Source organism: Haemaphysalis longicornis, unplaced genomic scaffold, assembly GCF_048455015.1.
Source record: "Haemaphysalis longicornis isolate Haplotype H1 unplaced genomic scaffold, Haemaphysalis longicornis Haplotype H1 scaffold_10, whole genome shotgun sequence".
NCBI classification, from domain to species: Eukaryota; Metazoa; Arthropoda; class Arachnida; order Ixodida; family Ixodidae; genus Haemaphysalis; species Haemaphysalis longicornis.
This window is the reverse complement of record NW_027526204.1, coordinates 69,970,449-69,985,209: the sequence shown is the minus strand read 5'-3', so window position 1 is coordinate 69,985,209 and position 14,761 is coordinate 69,970,449. Positions and strand designations below refer to the sequence as shown.

The 14,761-nt window shown below is 44.0% G+C and overlaps 1 protein-coding gene across 3 annotated transcripts; it reads left to right on the top strand.

The window, feature by feature from the left end:
* The first annotated feature begins 11 nt into the window (after window positions 1–11).
* LOC144158713 (uncharacterized) lies at window positions 12–14,510 on the top strand. Of its 3 annotated transcripts, none has more exons than XM_077689790.1 (5): window positions 12–497; window positions 2,410–2,483; window positions 2,544–2,606; window positions 5,407–5,524; window positions 12,789–14,510. In XM_077689790.1, exons 2-5 carry the CDS (start codon window positions 2,423–2,425, stop codon window positions 13,663–13,665), a joined length of 1,119 nt encoding a protein of 372 aa, XP_077545916.1. In that variant the 5' UTR covers window positions 12–497; window positions 2,410–2,422; the 3' UTR covers window positions 13,666–14,510. The 3 variants fall into 3 exon arrangements, with proteins under 3 accessions (XP_077545916.1, XP_077545915.1, XP_077545914.1); XM_077689789.1 differs by having other exon boundaries at window positions 16–497; window positions 2,352–2,483; XM_077689788.1 differs by having other exon boundaries at window positions 19–497; window positions 2,349–2,483.
* Window positions 14,511–14,761: the final 251 nt, after the last annotated feature.

Genomic DNA, 14,761 nt, shown 5'->3' with positions numbered 1-14,761 from the left:
ACCTTCATGTTCGATTTCCGGCCAATCCACGGCCCCGCATGGGTATGCACCATGAGCACAGAACAGGGAGGATTTCGCCATGAGACGATGAACGCGAGGGCAATGCTAGTTCGGGACTGCGCATCCCGGACGTAAGCAAAGTGACGGAACCGTCGGACGCAGTGTCAACGTACGCATGCAGCGCCGCTAATCTCAGGCGGCACTCGAGCACCCCGCTCCACGGGCGGGTGGAGCGTCATACGGATCACTATGCTATATCCATGCTACATAGGCACTGAGACGGTGGCTTTTTTTTAAACTTCTCAGCCCGTTTTCCTAGTTCTGTTTCTTCTGTCGGGTGAATCGCTTTGCAGCGTGCAGTGTTTTAACGCTGGCGATCCGGCGTGCGTGAAAGTTGTGCCATGGGAAGACACAGTTCGGGAAAGTAGCTCGTCTTCGCGTGCCTCACCGCGCGCGGACCCAGCATCACCGCCTCCCTTCTCGGAGCCCCTGAAAAGGTGCGTCTGCCTTCACTTGTGTCCGCACACGACGGCGCTATGTGTCTTCTTCTTCTTTTCGTCCTGTTTCAAGCGCTACTTAACGATGTATCAACAGTAACTAGCCCAACTGTCAATTTTTCTGTGTCCCCGACCCCTCACGGGCCGTCCTATCTGCGGTCGCAGTGACGGGTGGACGCGCAACATTGCCGGGAGCAGGCGCCGTTCCCGGCCGTGGTTAGAGAATGACGACCCCGATTGCGTTTGAACCCTCATGGGGGTACTGCCAATGTCAAGTCATTTTGTGCGACAGTGATCCTGCAACATGCTGCGGGCACCTGAAGCAATGAACACGGCCGAGAAATGAACACGGACTCGCTCATTGCCCTCTGGAGGGTGCATGTGACAAGGAACACAGGGCAGGCACTATGTAAATCTGTTCAGGCACTGTTGGTTGAACAGAGCACCAAGCTGCTGCGACACCACCTGGCACCACAGACACCCGCTGCGGTGGCTCAGTGGCTGAGCCGTTGTGCTGCTGAGCACATGGACGCGGGTTCTATATCTGGCCGTGGCAGCGGCTTTTATGATGGAGGTGAAAAGCAAAACAGCCCATGTGTTCGAGATTTCACTAGGTGGTGAAAATAAGGCGTGCCCTCCACTACGGCACGCCTCAACGCCTGTGAAGTGTCGGCTTAACCCCCTAAATAAACAATCAATCAATCAATCAGGCACCACAGTCGGTGATACTGAGGAATGTCCACCGGCTGTGGGCGTAAGAGCTTTTCGGACTCTGCTAGAGAGATAGGGAGGACTGCAAGCCACCTTCTGGCATAGAAGCCTCTCTTGTGGTGTGCGGAGATGCAAGCAATGAACAAGTGCTTGAGTTCTGAACAAACATTACACAGAGCGGAGTGGTTGCAGTGGGGCGTGTTTTCTCACTCTGTCCAGAGCTACGATGAGGTTAGTAGTTGGCTGTTAAAGGAGCCATGAAGACAAAACACAAGTTTTGTTCATTCAAAAGACGGCCTGGTTAGAATCATACTTACTCCGGTTTTAACGTAAACTTCGCTCAAATAAGCTATATAATTAGGAAAAAAGGGAATGGCCATGCGACCCACTCGCATATTTCCCACAACAGAACCTATGGTGTCATAACAGACTTCTCTGCTATTGGCAGAGGCCGGCAAGAGCAAACGCAAATTAGGCTGAGGTTATAAGCTTGCAGAACGAGCTATTTGTGCTTAAATTGAGGGCACATTCTTTTTAAAGCAATAAGAATGGTGGGGCAAGCAGTGGAACTTACGAAAGCAGATGTAAACATGCGTACAAGTGATGCGTACTGCTGTTGGTACTGCGCGCACTATGCTTGGTTTAACTGCACAGCACTGCTGTGCTTTGGGGTTGTCTTAAACGACACCCCTCGGTTGACGCAAGCAACGATGTCTTACGTGGCCATATTTGTCGAGCGAGCACTATGTTTCACGAAACGATTATTTTCTCCCAGAACAAAAACAAGCCAGGTTTAAATACGGCTGGCCACAGTATGGTGGGGCCATCTAAGTTTAGTAACGTAAACAAACACGCAAACACAGCCGTAGGGTACCTCGATGCCAGTGCCTCCGTACAGGGTGGAGGCACTCTTTGAATGGTCCCGTACCGCCGCAATTGGGTCAACGTGCTCAACGCGTTCTTTTTTCGTTTCCCACGAGAGCCAGCAATGCGAAACAGATAAGATGATTCAAACTTCGCCAGTAAACCGGTGATAATTTTAGTGTGATTTTGATATAATGACTTGCTTCGGTGGCGAGCAAGTGACCCAAAATGGTACCCAAAGTGGGTGAATTTTTTCTGTTGGTTTTTTGCTTCCAGAAGACACGTACAGTGCTGAGATTGGTCTCTCATGTGGTGTGACATTTGTTGGTGCTGACAGCGGTGTTCCCGAAATGTCCACCGATGGAGCCTGCAGCCAACAGACCCAGGCAGCCATTACCACTGGTACCAGAGGTACCATTTCTGTTCCCTCTAGCTGCAAGTCTCTGTGCATTACTATTAATTTTTTTGCAGGTACACAGTGTGCACTGACGCTCCTCATCAGCACCAGCTCTCAAACTGAACAGGAATTTCCAGGTTTGGATTCAGGGTTTCTTGCCTGTGCGAGCGTTTTCATTCAGAGTAATCAACAGCTGCATGAATTGTAAATGAAATGTTTTCGCTGGGTGCTTTGTGCATATTGTCAAAGTCCACCAAGTGTGGCAATTCTATCACATGGGATGGGAGGCTAGGTTTGTTAGTAAACTCATCTCAGGCACCATGGATTAGTGGGTGTGCTGGTGTGCACAAAGTTGCCGATTCAGTGTAGGTGGGAAGCTGAGTTTTGAATAACATAAATTCAACAATTACAGTGCATAATAGTTGAGCTCGCACTTATAAAATTTCTGCTTTTTTTTAATTTGGGTGTAGACCACTACAACACTCACAGAGCCCTGGCGTGGCAATGGTGTGTTAATACAGACATTTATTGTCACTTGTCTGTAATAAGGAAAGCTTCCACTTGTTGGTAGATATTTTTGACAGACCTGCTGACCATTGTATTTATTGCTATTTTGTATCAGAGTTCTTCAATGCTTTTCTGGTCACGAAACTCTTTTGTAACGCTTTGGGAGGGGGTTGCAATGTCGCCGAAGCTGCTGCCGCGGCGGCGCTGGGAGCACGGAGGGGGCAGGCGAGACCTGCCCGCTGCATCGACGAAGGTAGGCTCCCATGGAATCTGGCGGTGTCGACGGGTTGTTTTCGCAGTTTCGAGGAATTACTCAATCGCAACTTTTAGATAACTGACTTGATAGCATCTTTGAGCGCTCGCCATCGACCATCAGGCAGCCTGTCTAAAGCATTATGCACCAACATTATGCCAGTGCCGACGAAATTTTCAGCTTTGTCAACACGGCGTGTGCATTACCAGAGTCCCTGAAAAGCATTGAGGGGCTCTGGCATCATACAAGGAGCTGTTAGTCGCTCGTCAGATTTATTTGCCGTTGTGGTGACACTGTCCATCCGTAACGAATTTGAACCGCACTGCAAACCTTGGATGGTACAACTACCCTAGGCGCTGTGGCACCCCTTTTTCTATTAATTTCTGGCCGCACGAGTGACGCTGCATCGAACATAACCACACCGACCAGGACCCACCCACACTTTGCACGATCTAATACAGAAATTACCCGCAGCATTCCTACTTTCCGCCAGCGTCGCAAGGTACCCTCAGCGTCGCTTGGACAAAAGACTACAACCTTGATTACCTTTCTCTGGCTGGGATTATTTTTCTTGGCTATGTGTTCATTAGTGCACACTCTACGCACGACCTCCGAGATCTTGTTGTTCAGAGAATGTTTTGCCTTCCTTCATCGCTCTCCTCTGTTGTATATATCTATACATTTTTTACCCATTTTTTATTCATTTCTCTTCCTATTTGTTGTATTTTTGTATGCCTTATATTCGCCTTTTGTCATCCTGTCAGGACTTTTTTGTCCATTTCCTACTCTTGCATTAGTGGAAAAATGTGTTCATTGGATTCTGGTTATTTCTCTCCACAAGTCCAACTAGTGTATCTTCTCAGCTTTTGTGAGTGCCTATTCCAAAATTTCCTCTTGAATTTTCTACTATTCTGTTTGCACCTACTTTTGCATTAAAGTTTCTCATTATAATTGTGAACTGCGCTGTTTTCTTATTCATTGCTTACTTGACATCTTCGTAGACTGTCATCATTGGAGGAACGTTCTACGGCCTCATTCTCATAGCTAGGTGTTTCTGCAGAGGATTGTATTATCTTAAACCTGTATCGCTTGTTTATGTTGATCATAACTACTCCGACCCTTTCGTTTATACTGATAAATTGTTCCACGTTTCCTGCTATCTCCTTGTGAATCGAAAATCCCACCCCGTGTTCTTTCTTTTCGTGAGGACCCCAATAGCACAGAATATGCCTGCTTCTTATTTCTATAAATCCTTCTCCTGTTCCGACCTCACTCAGCCCAATAATATTCCACTTGATGTCCGGGAGCTCCTCTAATAGTATAGCTAAGCTTCCCTCAGTAGGCAGGGTGCATGTATTTATTGTTGCCACGTTCAACTTCCAAAGGCGGCCTGCCTGGACCCACAGATTCTTTGCACCCTCTGCTTTGTCAGTTGCCTGACCACCGCCATGGTCAGGTGCTCTACAGCTGCTGGGGACTAAGAGCGGAGACTTGGGTCGGCAGTCATGGAAGGATGGGCCAGCTACTACACCAGGGTGGTCAAATCGGGGCTTTGTTTATTAGAGGCATAATTTTTGAGTATCGTCGTCATCATCAGCCTGTCTATGCCCACTGCATGGCAAAGGCCTCTCCCACCGATCTCCAAAGATCCCAGTCCTCTGCTCACTGCGACCGATTTATCCCTGCAAACTTCTTGATCTCATCCGCCCGCCTAGCTTTCTGCCACCCTTGCCTTCTCTACTTATCCACTCTCTTGCCCTTAATCAGGGTTTGTTAAACTCGCTTCATAATTATGCTTCACCACCTGTATTTTTGCCTCCTAAAGATGTCAACAATGGTCAAGGACCCACATAATCCTTATTTAGGCATGCCTCTGATGCCTCATTATTAGCTTTGATATGCAGTTTCACATATTTTCAAGTGCTTACTTTCTAGCCTTTTTTGGAGACATCAAATGTATGCTGCAGTCATTCATGCTTTTGGCAGTTTTAGGCTGTATGGAGGTAGGCAAATCCTGCAGGTTTTAAATATGCCCCTGTCTCCACAAATTCTGATGTCTGAGCAGGAGCAAACACGTTAGGTGCTTTGATACGTTCTTGTGTGGATTTTGTCTCGGGATTTGTGTGACACTCATTGCATTTGGGTGCTCTGATCTTCGGCTTTTTCCATTCTTAAAGTTGACGCACAAGCTGGTGCACAGCTGAAGACACACCATGCTACACGGGCTGGTGCAGACATTGCTGGGAAGCCTGGTTGTCACTCTTGCACCTGCCGTCCACCCACTGGAAATGAAAGGTGGGTTTAGGGCGATGCTTGTGGTGTTTGAGCTTCTAGTAAATAACAAATGGCATGAGCAGTCTGTGGACATATTGCACAAACCAAAGAATAATCCCGATGGAAGCTTCTCAAAGCTACACTAAATAAATGTTGATCCACCTATAATGCCATTTATTTCGATATGGTGAAGAACTAATGAGGTTTGCTGCAGTTTTCGTGATGTAGGCAAAAAAGGGAGCACCCCCATGCCAAATAATTCACCGCACATCAAAGGTGGGTGTCTATTAGTCTGCAGCCATTGACTATGGTTCTCCACGTAGCATACGTGCGGCTTTATAGTGTTATTCTTAGGGTTGTTCATTTTTGCGTTCTATAATTTATAATTGGTTTTTTTTTATAATGGGGATAAATTTTGGATGCTATTTTTCAAACATAATAGGGGAGAAATTGGGTTTTTTTGTAAGACCATTCCAAAATTCGCGTTTTTTTTTTTCAGGGTAAATCTACAGATGCACTAAGTAATACACTCAGTTTTTTTATCAGCAGGCATCATGAGCTTCTTTAACACATTAAAATTGGTGCTTGTTTCAAGATGGTAATCAAGGGAATATCAGGGTTTCCTAGCAAATATTCTTGGAAATTTAGCATTTGTTTGGATAAGGATCAGTCATTATGAGAGTAAAAAGCATCGATAACTTCTAAGAGATTAAACTTTTTTTAAAAGAAGCTGGTCATCATTTGTTAGGCATGTTTACGTTTTTTATCATCTGCACGTGAAACATGTCTGTCTCCATTTGAGACCTCTCTGACCATTAGACGTATCTCAGCTGGGAGTAAGTTCTCTCGACATCACAACTTCCATTAGCTCGGAACAACAATGTTAGTGCACCATTTACCTGCCTGGGGTAACGAGTTGTAGTGCTCAGTGAGTTCAAAAGCTGTGTTTGTGGGGCTTGCTTCTAGCAAGGACTCGTTGAGACCGCCGGACCATCAGCCCACGAGTGTGTAGATTGGTACTTTGGAAAGGGCCATTCGGGAAAAAATCGGGTTTAATCAGATTCTACTGAAACACGTTCAGGTGTAAAAATAGGGTAAAATGGGTTTTACCAGAAAATGAACAACCCTCCAAGAAATGAACAAAATGTTCTAGATCATGGCCTCATGATCGGGGTGCAAGAAAGACTACAGAGGCACAGTTGACAAGAGGTCGGCGGAATCACTCATGAGTCCACTCACTCAGACTCATTTGGACTCAAACTCACACGTGAGTTTGAGTTAGAGTGAGCGTTATGCTAGTGTGGCATCGCGAGTTTCAGCTTGAGTGAGTTCGAGCGCAACTGAGTTTGAGTATGCCTGAGTTCTGAGTGAGTTCTAAGTCCATTTTGAGTTTTGAGTACATTTTCAGTTTGAGTACATTTTGAGTTTGAGTACATTTTGAGGTTGAGTAAATTTTCAGTACTAAGTTTGAGTACATTTTTAGTTCTGAGTACATTTTGAATTTGAGTACATTGTGAGTTTTGAGTAAATTGTGAGTTTTGAGTACATTTTGAGTTTGAGTGAGTTCTGAGTTTTTCGTTCACTGCGAGTTTGAGTTTGGGTGAGCGCAGATGTACTGCTAAGCATTGAGTCTGAGTTTGAGTAAGTGTGGTTTCGAAAAAAACATTCACAAGTGAATTTGAGTGAGTGGCGCCAACTTTGCGAGGTATGCTGTTGACCCAATGACATGTAAAGCACATCGCAAGGCTTTTTCTTTTTTTTGGGGGGTGCACACACTGTCATAAAAAAACTTTTTGGTGCTACCAAAGCAAACTGCCATATTTTGCTCATGACTGTTAGCTTGGTCAGTGTTACAAAGTATACTTGATGAAAAGGTTATACCAGAGTGTGTGTAAACTAGGGAATTAGGGGAAGAGTGGAAATTTGCAAAAGCTTTTTAATTTGCCTGGCTTATAACATTTCAGGAAAGGTGGAATATTCAAAGGCAGCCAAAACAATAATAACTGTCTGCTTACACTTACATAAATAGGATATACACGCAGTAGCAATGAGGAAAAAAAGTGCATTTTCCTTCATTCTTACGTGTCAAGCCAGCCCTTGCAAAAAACATTTAATGTTCAGGTACCCCAGGAAGGTGCATTTATTTATTTTGCACTTGTTTTAAAGCACAACTAATCGGAACATTCGTAAAGGTACATACATCAAATCATGTAGCACAGTGATGGTGGCGTTCCTGCACCCGGCAGTGGTAGGGCTGGCTTAGTGGCTAGGCCGTGCGTCAGGATGTAGGCTTCTGGTAGTGTAGTCGCGCAAACCAACCCTCGGTTTGAGACCGCCGCTGTACCAGAAAAAGGAATCGGGTGGATCTGGGAGCCTCTCCGCGCTGGGTGTCGGAGCATTTGTTTACGGGGCGGAGGTGCTGAATGCACGCACATGACTGTCACCACTGAGACCACCAATGTACAATTTAGCACAGTGGGTCAGGCCAGATAAGACACCTGCCTGCACCTGCCCAGGCTTGTGCCTCGTATTTGATGGTTGTGCCACATTTTCCTGGCTTGCTTTGCCGAGATCTCTTAGGAAGTGTCCTTTTCTGGTTCTGCATCCTTCCTTCTCCTTGCGCTTATCCTCACCACGTGCTTCTGCCATGCCTAAATTCTTTCTTCTGGCTATCGCGGTGATGCCTATTTGCACCTCTTGCTGCAACCGCACGGGGTCCATGCCCTATCCACACTGTTTCCACTTTTATTCACATTGTTCCACTGTGTGTCTGCTCTCTAAAGTCAAATTCTAATTCTTCCTTTTTGTCGTTCTTCACTTCCATGCACATTGTCTTTACAACCCTTCGTGGGATTCCTTGAATCATGACAATGGTCCTCATCCACAAATTTTTTCCACCAACAACCACATCATATCTGCTGATTCGCCTTCGGTTCTCCGCCTCTTTACTTGCAGTGCAGCAGTTGTTTTTCACTGCGCCACACACTTTTTTCACTTTACAGTCCCAATTTTCAACGCTAACAAGTTCCTGGCCCTCAAAGTATTCTCATATAGTACGCTTACAACTTACCACCTTTGTTCTAGCATTTTTCAGGCACTATCCTAACTCTGTATACACCATAGCAGCTAACACATTAATAGCTCTACATATCCACAAAAGTTCTTCCCTATTTGGCAAAACCTATGGAAGGAGTTACTGAGGTGACCTGAAACAGCTGTCAATTATGTATTGCATAATTTTCGTTCTAATTCTAGTGCTTGTTCAACTTGAAGTTGTCTTTGTGTTTTTAACCTGCTTTTTTGGCATTGCACGTCATCTTCAACCTCTTCCCACTCCCCTGTGCAGCGATATTGAGCATGTTGTCAGTTTTTTTTCTTTGTTGAATTCATACATACACTCCATCCACATGAGGTTTGCTTCAAGCATTTCTTCAGACCCGACTACTTTTGGATTTTACCAGGCTGTTTTGTCGATCCCACTTAGCTTATAACTACTCGGGGAAATGTCCCTCAATAGGAGGCCCATTATCTGAATGGTCGCAACCGATTCTCCACTTATCGAAGCTCTTCCAGCATGGTTCGCACAGCCTCTCCTATTTCAAGACATCACTCTAAAGACTAGGCCAAAGAAAGTTTACAAGTATTGGCATTGTCTGCCATACTCCAAATTGTCCATTCATTGTGCTGTTATGCTTAAAGCCCGCCACCTAATCTTTGAATATTGACAATTCTAAACAGTGCTATAGACAGGACAAGAAAGAAAACTTGGTGCTTTGGGTTGTCTTTTTTTATCCTGTTCAGTTGCATTGTTCTGAATCATTGTGGTCATGCTCCAACTAGCCAAAGTCATTACTCTAACTCACTTTGAATTTCAGAGCTGTTTGGGACCTAATATCTGTTGGACATTTTGCCTGAGCTGAACACCGATTAGCATACCAAGATACCTCTACCACGTGAAACTTGTCAACCGTGGGATTTTGCTTTGATTTAAATTCTCTGACCTTTTGAAGGCACTCCTTCACCAAGCTGTTTTTTTCTTTGCTGATCTGAACACTGGAGCCTACAGTGCAGTTGTTGGTCCTTCTTCCTTGGATTTAGCTTTTGGCACTGCCGATATTGCTCGAACCACCTCCTGTATTTCATTTTTGGGCTGCTTATCATGCTGGCGTGGTTGTTATTACCCACACATCTTCCTCTGAGGCTTCCATCTGCACTCTGCGTCATTTCGATTCCTTAAATCAGATGTTTTCAAGGCACGACCGTTGGATAGATTTTCATACACTTGGCTATCAATTTTTTCATGCAGTATGGGGTGAATGGTTTGATTACTGCCTTTGAAAGTCATTTCTTGGTATGTTTTATGTTAACATTTTATTCGGGTTAATTGTTCAACCCTAACCAACCACCCCCTGTCGAGTACTATAGTAGAACCTCTGCCAATTATTATTGACAGTCTTCTTTATAAAACCCTTTTCTTTATAAAAAGAATGCTTATAATTATGTATGAAATTCAACATTTCGCTATGAGAAATAAAGGCGGTTGCAAAAATTTCACTGCTGGGACTGGAACCTAAGCCATTCACCGCAAAACCTGTGGGTCTGCCTATTATGCTACTGAGACTGAACACCAGGCTGTTTTAGCGGTTGTGGGAAGCAGAAGTGTCAGAAGGGAACAAGTGGGTGACACTGGATGTGTTTAGGAAGTGGCAGACTTGAATCCACAAGGAAATGGAATCTTGCTTCTGGCAGCTGTACAGTGAGTTTGTCTGGTTCAGTGTGTATAATGTTGCTCGGCATATGGTTAGGCACTATAATGTCACGTACTGGAAAGCTGAATTTAGGACTAACAAATCCATTCAGGTGGATTAGCCACTAACCACAGCAGCCATAAGAAGTTAATGGCCAATTCACCGAACCCCATCTGCCTGCGATGTCAACATACTGACCCACAATTGTGACGTTGCTCCATAAGGGGAATCAGTCACTCATGATGACGCAGCCATCGGGATCATGTCTGATTCACGAGTTTTGTTGGCAGTGACATCAACATTCTCTCTCAGCTACACACAACCCACAGAAAATGTTGCTTATGTGTTCTCACAGTCCAGCAGAAAGCTTATGTTCCTTGCAAGTCTGAAAGATGATAGTCTTTCGTGGGCAACGAATGTGAAAATTTTTTCTGGTGCCACGGGCATGAGTCATTTTCATACAGCACCAAGAAAACATCAGGCAAGCTTTCCGCGAGTGGTAGGTATATAGCTGACGCGAGCAACATTCTTTTATTAAATAATGCATGTTTTACTTGTTTTTTACAAATGGAATAAGCCATGATAAGTAAAAAAAGCAGCAATTCGCACCTTTTTCTATTATGCAGTGGGGAGCAGTCTAAGCATATTAAAATTGAATTTCATTGAGAAAATTGTGATTGCTATAACCTGGAGGGTAACAGTGCAGAGTGATGGGGAGAGAGGAGAGCAGGTTACATTTCAAGGGCGACAGATGGTTATCGTCTTTAGACGAGATGTACAAGGGAGCATTCAGATATGAGGCCAATTTTTTTAGTTCCGGGTGTGTTCAATTTGGGCTAAAACTTTTTTCATGGTACGCTGTGCTCCTACACATGATAACTGGTGAGCTATATTTTGTCAACTCAGAATGATGATGGCGTGTTCTCTGTGGTGACTGTGATCCCGCTACACCAAGTAGCCGGCAGCAGTTTCACATTTCCAGACACTCTTATCACAAGTGTGTACCTCATTGTGAAGCGAGAAAGACTTTTGAAAGTACAGCTTTACAGTAACAATCAACCGATTGAACAGTGCCTTTTGGTTCTTGTAGCCTGCATTTTATGCTGAAACTTCGAGACAAAGTTTGAGAGTATAAACAGGTAAATTGCTTTGCAATAGTTATTAGGCATGTTATTGAAGATTTCTTGTAGAAAGCTATGCACATCTTATTCTTAGGTTGCAACTCACTCTTAGTACTGCAATTACAAGTTGAAAAACAGATTTTGCTGCATTTTATGTGGTAGTAAAACACAGTTTTGGGGAACTCCTGATACTATATATTCATTTTTCCATATATTCGGGGAACTGTATTTGTTAATATTTAATATTAATATTACTTCCATTTTCAGGCATGTGTTCACTATAATGGCTTAAAGGGGCCATGCAGACAAAACACGCTTGGTTCATTGGAAATATTTCCTCGTTAAAATCATACTGACACCACTTTTAGCATGAACTTCACTCAAATAAGGTACATAATTAGAAAAAAAAGGGAATGGCCGTGCAACTCTCTAGCTCATTTCCCGCAACAGAACCTATGATGTCATGTGACAGCTCTGCGATTGGCTGGGGTCGGCAAAAGCAAACACAAATTAGGCAGGGCTGATAAGCTTGGCAAACAAACAAGGTTTTTGCGCTTACATTCAGGGCATATTTTTTTATAACACTAATCATGGGATAAACAGTGGAAGTTACAAAAGCACACGTAAACATGAAAGTAGCGATGCGTGCTGCTGTTGGTACTGCGCGCACTATGCACAGCACTCCAGCACTTTGGGATTGTCTCAGACGACGCTGGCCGATTGGCGTAATTGACAGGACCATATTTGTCGAGTGAACACTGTTTCACGAAACGGTTATTTTCTTCCTCAACGAAAACAAGCCAGGTACAAATACAGTCAAAAGTAAAGCGTAGGCAGAAAATGGCCACCGCCGTATGGTGGCACCATCTAGGATGACTAGCAGTAAACGAGGCTCCGCAGCACACTATGTTTAGCTTGAAGACCTGCTCTTGTGATGTCATTGCAGACGTCGCAGAAATACGATTTCGTAACAGAATCAAGATCTTTAACTTAAATTGGGTGGCAGAATCGAGATTTTTAACTTAAATTGATTAATTTTTCGGTGAATAAGGCATCGTTTGCTTATGAACAAGTGCTGGGGGCACTACAGAACACGAAATGCTTCGAATAAAAGAAACTGGACTGCATGGCCGGTTTATTTGGAGCTTCCTTTGCTTGTCGAAAATCTAAAAGCTTCAGGTGTGATTGATCATGTAGGCCCTACTGCTGCACTTGCTAGTCAATCTTTATGTCTTCATATAAATTGGGCCGTTTTTATGCACCTTTGTATTCTGCTGTGCTTACTGTGAGAATATTCACATGAACAATGCATTTTTGGGCACAAAACAGGTTTGTTAGGTCCAGCAGTTTGAATTTAGCTTGTTGCCATATTCCTGTGAAGTTTTTCTAAGTTGGTGTCTTATTTTACCCTTTTAGTTTTTCCACGGACAGTAAGAAAATTCAATTTGGAGGGGAGCTATATTCCTGCCTGTCCTGTCAAGAAAGCAACCACCGGGCCACACATTGGAAAGTGTCCACCATTCAGACGCCCCACAGTTGCACAGTTTGCCAAAAATCTTACCGGCAGAAACGCAGCCTGGACAGGCATGTGAAAGTGCACAATGGCGAGAGGTGCCATGTGTGTGGAATCTGTCAAAAGAGCTTCACTCAAAAATCTCATCTGGTTGCTCATGAAAGATTTCACTCTGGTGAAAGACCCTATGTGTGTCGCATCTGTCAGAAAAGCTTTACTCAAAAACGTAATTTGGTTGCTCATGAATTGGTACACTCTGGTGAGAGGCCCTATGTGTGTCGCATCTGCCAGAAAAGCTTCCTTCGGAAGGCAGGCCTGGTTTCTCATGAAAGTGTGCACTCTGGCAAAACACCCTATGTGTGTCGCATCTGTCCGAAAAGCTTTACTCAAAAACATAATTTGGTTGCTCATAAAAGAGTGCACTCTGGGAAAAGACCCTATGTGTGTCGCATCGGTGAGAAGGGCTTCTTTAGGAAGAGAGACGTGGTTGAGCATGAAAGAGTGCACTCTGGTGAGAGGCCCTACATGTGTAGCACCTGTCAGAAGAGCTTTACTCAAAGAGGCCATCTGGTTACTCATGAAAGATTGCACTCTGGCGAGAAGCCTTACGTTTGTAGTATCTGTAAGAAGGGCTTTGCTCAGAAACGCAAACTGCTCACTCACAAAAGCTTGCACTCTTGTGAAAGGCCCTACGTGTGTCGGATCTGTTCGAAGAGCTTTGCTCGTAAATCTAGCTTGGTTATTCATGAAAGATTGCATCTGGCAAATAGTCCTGTGTAGCATTTGTCAGAAGTGCTTTATTCAAATATGCCACCTGGTTACTCATCAAAGGCTTCACTCAGGCAAGAAGCCTTATGTTTGTAGTACCAGTCAAGAAAGTTTTGCTCGGAAGGGCCTTCTGGCTTGCACTCATGAAAGCTTGCTCTCTGGTGAGAGGCCCTACATGTGTCACATGTGTCCAAAGAGCTTTACTTGTAAATCCGGCCTGTTTACTCACGAAAGATTGCACTCTGGGAAGAGGCTCTACATGTGTGGCATCTATCAGAAGAGCTTTATCAGAAAATTTGACTTGGTTGATCATGAAGTACTGCATTGTGACAGAGGCCTTACGAGTGCAGCACCTGTGATAAAAGCTTTGCTCACAATTGGTCTCTTGTCAAACATGAGAGTATGCATACCTACAAAAAGACCAGTTCATAATGTTTTAAAAAGTGGCCTGAAGAATGCTTCAATAACTCACTACTATTGTGCAGTCATGAAAAATATTGGAGAGTGATTGCCAGTGGTACACGTATCACACTCTGTTGAACAGATTGCACACTGGTGAAGTCCGTGCACTGTATACATTGAAAAAGCTTTTCTTGCAAGCATATTTTAAACTTGGGTGATGGAGAACAGTGACGGGGCCGGGCCCATGTGTACAGTGTCTCTCGGAAACACTTTCGAGAACTAAACATCTGTTGTGAGTGACTGCACTCCAGAATAACTGTTTTGTCAGTCTTGTCAATGAGAAAAGTTGTGCTCATAAAAAATGACTAAGCGTGACTGTTCACAAACTTACAAGATGTCTTCTGTATGCAGTCCTTGTAAATAAAACAGCCCAATAAATCATACCTTGTTATCCAGGAATGGGTGGTTATATGTTAACAGCTTTCTGGAGCATCTGTCACGAAAAATGTACTAGAAGAAGCCTAAATAATCGTGAAAAAGTTGTGCGCTGGTAAAAAGTGTAATTATTCAAATCGAAAAAAAGTGTTTCCTTAAAATTATCCTTGTCCTACAGGCATATAGAGTGATGAGGTATTCTGTTTGACTTGTGATGTGCACTTTGTAATGATCATTGCTGCGCAGTGTGCAAATTGTGATTTTTGCTTCA